Below are 8,533 nucleotides of genomic sequence, written 5' to 3'. Positions count from 1 at the left end.
CTTTTGGTCTCGTCTGGTTTGCTGGGGCTCCCCGACCTTGCCACTGGGCCCAAGATGAGAAACAAGGAGGTGATGGCTCCCTCAGGGACAGAAAAAGGGTGCTGCTTGATTTCCCCAAAAGCAGGAGATTAGCAGTCGTCTTGGAGCTCATTGTCTCCCGGTCATGCCACCCAGGCCCTAGTGCCCACCAGGCACGGGAGGGAGCAGGCCGTGACACCTGGGGGCCAGATGTGCTCACCACTGCCTCTGCCCATTAGGATCTGAGGTTACCTGAGCAGGCCATGGGTGACCTGGGCGGTTGTGTGAGGTGAGCTCTGTCCTCTGGCCAGAGCTTAGACACTCATCCATGCCTCAGGAGGGTGGCCCAGAGCTGGAGTCGCAAGCTCAAACCTGTCATGGTCCTCAGTTCCATGACGGGGGGGGGGGGGGGGGTGAGAGTGTGGTCTTTGGGCCAAGAGGAGTATGGGGGCTTTGTAACGTGAGCAACACCTGGTTTGAGGAGTCAAAGTCACAGGATGGGTGGGACCAAGCCAGGAGCCAGGGGGTGAATGTGAGGACCCTAAGGCTTGGTGGCAGCCATCAACCAGTCCCCCGTCAAGGGGCTGCCTCAAGCAAGCGCTGGCCAGGCTCCTCGTCCTCCTGAGCCTCGGTCCTGGGAGCGGGGTCAGACTGGCTGGGGCGGGTGGGCACTCACAGCAGGGTGGGCCCCATGGGGAGGGTGCAGAGCCCAGAGAAAAGGCAAGCCAAAAACTCGTCTGTTGCCTCCTTTGGGACCTCTGCATGCACATCATAGGTGACTGGCTGGTGGGTTTACCCCTCTGTGGTGCCTGACAGGGGACCCTTCAGACCCAGGCAGCATATTCTAGAGCCTCCAGCCCCTACACACCACACACCCCCTGAGAGGCCCAACAGCACTGACCCGAATCTGCGTGACCAAGACCCAGTCTCGGCTTCTTGTGGGTGGGGAGGAGTGCCTCACCTGTGACCTGTGGTCCACCAAACCATGCTGTCTCTGCACCTGTGTGTTGCAACAGTACTGGGATCGGAGTGCTGGGACTTTGGGGAAGGCTACCCAGAGAAGTGAGCTTAAGCTGGAGTTCACCAGAGCAGGTGCTGTCAGGAGAGGGGAGGAGGGCTCAAAGCCGAGGGGACAGCAGGTACAGGAATCGGTGGCAGCCAAGGCATCAGGACAGGTAAGGCAATACGAGCCATGAGATTTTTAGGTAAGAGAAGACCATCATACCTGTTCTGGAACTATGAAGGGGGCTGAAAGGGGAATCCCATAGGATTTGGGGTGCAGATGCCATATTTTCTGGCAGCAGACTCAACAGGAGAAGTGGCCAACGAGACCATCCCCAGCCTTGTGCTTGGTTCTCATGTGAAACCTTCCAGTCCCCACAGGAGGTACAAAAGTGAGCAGCTCCTCTAGTAAAAGGCAAGGCAGGTTTCAAACATTTGTCAGTGCATCACTCAGCTGGGGTGCAGGGGTCAGCTGGAGGGGAAGAGTCAAGTTTTGGAATCCATGGACCCCATGAATAGTGGCTGAGTCCCCCCCCAAAACTGGTGGCCCCTCACTGCAACTTCCATGTGCCTTTTTGCATTAGGAGCAGGGAACTCTGTGCCAAAGGACCTACAGGGCAGGGGTGGGGTGGGGTGGGGGATGGTGGTCACAACTCCTCCCACCAACAGTGAGTGGCTTTAACCAAAGCCAGTGGTTTGGGGCCCTGGTCAATTTCCTGGTGGGAAACAGGCCAGACCTGGCCCTACACCAGACACATCACCATGGCCCTGTGAGCAGATGCTTCTAGTATGCTCCCCTCCCCCTGCCACACTGACTGCAGAATTGAGAACCCTTATGCTGGGCACATGCCCTCTGAAACCCCAGGAAGGGCGGCCCTTGAGGCACGGAAGGCATGGGAGTGACTGGGCAGTACGGAGCAGCTGCCTCTGGGTACTGGTTGGTGACCGCTGCTCCCTGGGTTCTGGTTATAGCCCTGCTCTTTCAGACCACCCGGCAGAGGCCCTCCAGTGTCTATATGCCTGGAGAAGGTAAAACAAAGGCCACGGTGATACAGGGTGGTGGCCCCAGGAGGCTGACCTGGGGACTCTCAAACCACTGTGGAGACCTCCTGCAGCTCAAGCTCTCAGGGCCCATCCTCCATCCTCTGCGTCCCCCACCCCAGCAGGTGCCATGTAGCCTCAAGGCCCAGCAGAGGGGACCCAAGTTCGATAAGCAGCCTGCCAGAGCTTGTGTCGGCCTGGCCTTGTTGCCAGGGCTGTCTTGGGTAAGGTTCCAGCATCACGCTGGGGAAGGAAAAGAGCCATTCAGGAAGATACTGGAGACAGCTGCCCTCAGTAGATGCTAGAACGGGGTCAACGGGCCCCCCTGGTCTTCCTCTACAGGATATAGAGGCCAGGGGAGTGTGGCTTATTCACCTGGCCATTCCTAGCTCCCCATCCTGCAGATGCAGGGTCCCTGCAGCACTGGGTAACTGGGCACAGGTCAGCCCCAAGCTCTGAAGACCAGTGCGTAAGTGGGAATTGCCCAGGCTAGGCAAGAGCACTTGTCAAAGAACAGATGCTGGCTGACCTGCTAGACTGTTGACAGGAAGCACTGCTCTCCCCTAGGCCTGGCTTCCTGGAGGAAGTGGCCTGGGAGAGCCGAGCTCAGTGCTTCTGCTACATCTGAGACACTCCGCCCCCACCTCCCCCAACAGCGCAGCTGAGAGAATTCTGAGAACATCTAGTCTCTATCCTGTCCTTCAGAGGCTCCCGGACTCGACCTGAATTCAGCTCCAGGGTCACACAGGCCATAAAAGCATCTCAGCTCTGGTAGCCCCATCATGTCAGCAGCAGCTCTTGACTTCCTCTGGTCATCTCTGCATAACATTCAATAAAATGTACAAACACCAGGCTTCCTGGCCTATAGGCAGCCAAAACACAAGATTTTAGAAACCACTAGACACCCTCCACAAATGTCTTTTCTCTGAGCTTCCTTCAGACTCGCATCTATCAGAATTCAAAGCCCGAAAGAACTGTTACCTTTCCTGCCCCAGTGCCAGCCTCATCCCTGGCACCGAGCAAGATCTAACCTTAGAATTCCAGATATCAAAAATTAAGAACTCTCCTGGGGTACAATGGGAATAGTTTAGGGCCAGAACGAAAGAGATCCTAGTTTCTGTAGTCCCAGTTCTGCCACTTAGGAGTTGTGGGACTTTAGGCCAGTGACTGGACTTCTCTGGGCGGCCCACTGGGGACACTGGCTATAGGCTGGTAGGTCTCCTGGGCAGAGCCCAAGGACAGACCTGGCTGGCCAAACAGCTCAGGTTATACAAATTTTGCTTCCATCAAATCCCTGGCTCCTGGAACTTCACCCTCTCACAGCCACAATGCAATTATGGGTGACCCTCAAACACCACAGAGGTTAGGGGCATGGATGCCCACCCCCCACCCCCGGTACAGTGAAAGTCTGTATTCCTTTTTTTTTTTTAATCTGTATTACTTTTGACTCTCCCATGAACTACAAACAGCCTACTCGTGACCTGAAGCCTTCCCAATAACAAAGAGTAGATTAATGCATTTTGTATGTGATGTGTATCCTAACACTGTATTCTTGAAGAAAATGTTAAGAAAATCATGAGGAACATACATTTACAGCCCTGCCTATAAAAAATCCACATATAAATGGACCCCCACAGTCCAAACCTGTGTTGTTCCAGAGGTCAACTAGAATGACCCTTCTTACAGCTGCAGCCCATTTTGAACATGGTCCGGTGTCTGTCACTTTGTATTTCAGAAATGCCCAAATCATGGGAAAGCGGTGTGTCCCTGGGCATACCCAGTGTGAGAGCCCTGAGAGCAACCAACCAGCCAAGAAAGAGAAGCTGCACTTCCTGTGTATGGTCAGTCAGCCCTCTGGACTGTTCTGCAAAAAAGGAAACCACTCGACTGAGCCTAATTCTATTATCTAAGTCGCTATGCTCACTGTTTTCTCAGGGATTAATATTCCCTGAAATAACAAACTTCATAGTCAAGCTCTGAATTTCTATTTGCAGTGGCTTTGTCTGTTTCTTTCCCAGGGCAAAAGAGTATGAGCAGATGACCCTCCAGTTAGTCTTCCACACACACACTCCCGTGCCGCATCTGCACTTACTTGCAGGAATGCAAAGTGCTTGCCAAAAGCAAGTGTACCTGCAGTTTGATCCCTCACCAGAGTCCACTGACGCTGACGTCTCAGACTTACATCTGGCATCAGAATGACCTGGAGTGGAGTCCTTGTTAGCCGGATTCTTGAGCCCCCACCTCAGGAATGCAGTAACTCTCAAAAGCTCCCCTAGGTGGAGATACAAGTTACCTGTTAGCAACTTCCCCATTTCTGGCCTGTGGGAGAGGCTTAAATTCTCTCCAGTCCTGGTACCCTGTGTGAAGCCCTCCCCATAGCATGCATCCCTCTCGCACCGCCGCACCCCACTCCCAAGCAAATGCACACACACCAGCAGACAGCGCTGGTTCTCCAACGAGTGCCGTATGTCACGACTTCCTCCTCAATTCCCTCATCAGACACCCGGCTCTACCTACAAGGCTCACTCTGGAGTCAAACAGCCGTGGACCGCTACACTTCTCAGGAGGCCCGTTCAGAGACTGTCACTGACAGCACTGCTTTGCAGTACAGGGAATCAGAAACTCAGGATGAAAGAATAACATGCAGCTCACCAGTAAGCCAGTAGCCAGCGCGGTCTTCTAGACAATTTTGAAAGAAGCATTTTGATTAAAGCGTAACTTTCTTGCCTCCCAAATAAAGCAGAAAGGAGATAACCTGGTATCTGGATACACATTTGGAGTAAGAAAAAGATACCCAGCTTTTTTATACCAACTTCCTCGTTCAATAAGAGGGGGAAGAAACTGTGGTCTTAACTCTAATTGTCTGAAATACCCAAACCTCCACACGCCATATCCCATTTATAGAAAGCAAAATTCTTCATCCCCAATTTCCACATGAATAATTACACAAGAGGTAAGTTAAAAATGCTTCCTTTATTACATAAAGCCAATACTGCTACTTCTAAGTTCAACTGTGTGCATCTCTATATTTTTCAAAGTGTTATGCCTGTGATGTTGAAGACAATCACTTCCAAGCGTCATGAGGCAGTGGCTTCCCATGGATGTCATCCATCAGCCCTGCAACAAGGGGCTCTAGGAGATCAGGAAGTTCTCCCAGGCCCCAGCATACACATACACTTAGTGTTCTTCCACACCGTACTGTACCAGAAGCAACAAAATTCTGAAGGAGACACAGCTGAAGTTGTGACAGGTGTCCCAGCTTGTCAATACACTATTTTATCATCTTCATTAACAAAGTGCTGTAATTATAATGGAGCCCTAATCTGCACTATAATTAGCTGTTGCAAGATACTGTACATTCTCCCTAGGATACTCCGGTGATTTTATTTCCAAGATGCAAGGTCACTCTCTGAACAGTCTCCCAACTAGCCCGCGGAGAGCTCACTGCGGGTGCAGGGAGCTGCTCCCCATATTCCAACTGCATGCTCAAAATAGTGCTTTCAGCGCTGGTTAGAAGTGTGCACGATTCTGAGGCAGTCTCCATCACAAATCTGCTAGAATTAAAAGACTGCCTGACTTAGTCTTACTGTAGTTAGTGTATTAGTGCTGTTACATGTGCTAAGGAGATCTATTTTGCATTATGCAGTTCAGCTCAAGAGAAAAGGAAGAATTGGGGCCAAAATTATAACCAGATTATAACCAATTCTCTAAGCAAAAGAAACCAGGTTACCTGCTGAGGTTACAAAGATGCAATAATTCTCTTTATATGGCCCTTGTACTGTTTGGTAACTGCATTATTAAAAATCATGAGTTTAACAAAAACCTTTACAAGCCAACTCATCAAAACTGGCATTTGGCCAATAAGAATTTAAATTCACACCAATAAAACTTTAGATTTTAGATGTATTTAGGGCCATCTGCACATTTATAGAATATTTAGTTCACTTTAACAGATGACAAGACAGCTCCCCCTCTGTGAGACCCTGTCCTAAACATATTTGCTTTACTTATATAGCAAGAAGGTAACATTAAACATGGAAGCTTTCAATCTGTGGCACTGAATGATGGTCTACACAGGGCATCCTTCAAAAGCTACAATTAAGGATCCACCTAGCTTTTCAGCAATACAAGCCCGATTGAGGTCTTCTGGTCCGTTTGCTTGACATTCGTGTTTTATGCCTAGGGAGGAAAAACAACAATTCTCTTTAAGGATTATAGCAGTAACATAACCTATTTCTTTCTCTAAGATAGGAAATTTTTTTTTTAAATATTTTATTTATTTCTTTGACAGAGAGAGATGACAAGCAGGCAGAGAGGCAGGCAGAGAGAGAGGAGGAAGCAGGCTCCCAGCTGAGCAGAGAGCCCGAGAGACCAGTTCTAATATGGACAGAACAGCTGCGGCACATAAAAACAGTGGAATACTACACAGTAAGGACAATAATCTGTAACTATGTGCATGAAAATGAACGATTAAAGAAGAGAACACTGATTAAAAGAAGCCAAACTTCATCCAAGCATACGGTCTGTATGATTCTATTTGTATAATGGAAATCAGCCAAAGCTACTTCTACTGCTAGAAGCCACGCTGCTGGTTCCCGTATGGAATGACTAAGAGAAAGTGATCTAAGAGAAGAGGCACAAGGGAGACTTCTGGGATGCTGGTTGTTAAATCAAGAAATAACCATTTCCGTTTGTGAATAGTGAGTTCTACAAAAATTTAGATGTCCACGTTCTATAGATATGTTATGCTTCAATTAAAAGTTAAAAAGCAGATGTAGTAATTTTCTTATTTTTTTAAATAAGTAAAAAATACAAAGTCGATGCTTCAGTTGCACAGTTGATTTTCGTTGACTATATTGAATAACCCGTATTTACAACTGGCATCTCCTTTGCTCTGGAGAAGTTAGCTTTCCAGTAGTATTATACTACACATTTAAGAAATCTGTCACAATGAAAACTATGTAAAATGTGTACTGATGGCTTTCACAGAAAAATTATACCACCTCACGGCAGAATGAGCTCACTTAGGGAATTACATACAGTAGCTTCTCCGTAAACAGCTGCTATCTTTCAAACAGATGCACTGTTTCTGATCCTCCATAATTTTAAGTCCATTTCTTGAGCTGCAGAAAGTACAGCAGGTCAGCTTTTGGACCACTTAGGGGTGACTGGAGAAAGCCAGTGATAGTTTCGTAAGGGAAAAAAAGCAAACAAGGTGACCATCTTTAACATCAGCAGGTCAAATGTATATAGCAATTCTGTCCTTTACTGAAAGGCAAAACAACGTAAGGATGGTGCAGAATCCATCGTCAGTTAACCAACTGGTGAACACACCTCTCGTGGGTGGCCCAAACACATGAAGAATCTGACCAGGCCTGAATGATGCAGCCGCAGGTTTCAAGAAAAGAAGTGAGAATTTAGTTTTCCTAGGTAAAACAAGCCAGAGCAAACCTGTTCTACCACAAGAATATAAAAACCAGCCACAGTAAAACAAAACCAAAACCCCACACTGGGCCAAGTCCTGTGACCCTGGCTTGCCCAGCTCTCTGGTGCTGGCCATGGCAAGGAAGGCGGTGGGCCAACCTGTTACATGGGAGGTGACACAATCCAGACCAAGCCTCCCATTCTGCAGAGGAGACAATCAAGGCCCCAGGAGGTTAAGCGCTTGGGGCCAGGGTCACACAGCAGTTAGGTTGTAAGGTTAGCCCTCAGTGCAGACCTCTGGGCATTTGCCCCATGCTCTTCCCATCGTACCAACCCTTCCCTCCTGACTGGAGGTAGTAAGTATGGCCAGGCCATCACAGCAGGATCCCCATCACCCTGTGGCAAGTCAAAGATAAGTGGCTATTCAAGGATAAGGGCACTCTCCTTTGGACACAGGTGAGTCAGTTACCTAAAGTCATACCATTCCAAAATAAAGCTAAAGAGTATCCTTCCCCATATATGAATGTCTCCTTACTTCAAGTTTGTTATGTCAACACATTCATAGGCCATCATAAATTCATTACGTAGCACAGCCAATGTAAACCACTGAATCTCCATATGCTATTTGAGAAACTCAGCAGCATCTCAAACTAATCTGAAGCCAGCCCAAACAAACAATATGCACACAATGTCCAGAGAATAAAGGGTTTTTGATTTTTTGTCATCCACACCACCCCCCAACCAAGAATAAGGGTTTTTTGTTGGTGGTGTTGCTTTTTTAAAGATTTCATTTATTTATTTGACAGACAGAGATCACAAGTAGGCAGAGAGGCAGGCAGAGAGAGAGGAGGAAGCAGGCTCCCCGCTGAGCAGACAGCCCAATGCAGGGCTCGATCCGAGGACCCTGGGACCATGACCTGAGCCAAAGGCAGAGGCTGTAACCCATTGAGCCACCCAGGCGCCCGAGAATAAGGTTGTTAAGACAGGTCGTTCAGATCCAGAGTGCCCAGCACAAGACAGAAGACATGCTAAAAGTGAGGTTCAACAT

At 48.7% G+C, this 8,533-nt stretch overlaps 1 protein-coding gene across 2 annotated transcripts in view; it reads right to left on the bottom strand.

The window, feature by feature from the left end:
• Window positions 1-5,015: 5,015 nt before the first annotated feature.
• DSTN (destrin, actin depolymerizing factor) overlaps window positions 5,016-8,533 on the bottom strand; it is a 39,255-nt gene continuing 35,737 nt past the window's right edge. For both annotated transcript variants that reach the window (XM_044263488.1, XM_044263487.1), the window contains one exon: window positions 5,016-6,240. In XM_044263488.1, coding sequence (XP_044119423.1) covers window positions 6,131-6,240 — 110 coding nt within the window. In that variant the 3' untranslated portion in view covers window positions 5,016-6,130. The remainder of the gene's footprint in view (window positions 6,241-8,533) is intronic.

The sequence above is a fragment of the Neovison vison genome, chromosome 8 (assembly GCF_020171115.1).
Source record: "Neovison vison isolate M4711 chromosome 8, ASM_NN_V1, whole genome shotgun sequence".
Classification (NCBI taxonomy): Eukaryota; Metazoa; Chordata; class Mammalia; order Carnivora; family Mustelidae; genus Neogale; species Neogale vison.
The sequence above is the reverse complement of the archived record's forward strand: the minus strand, read 5'-3'. Positions and strand labels throughout refer to the sequence as shown.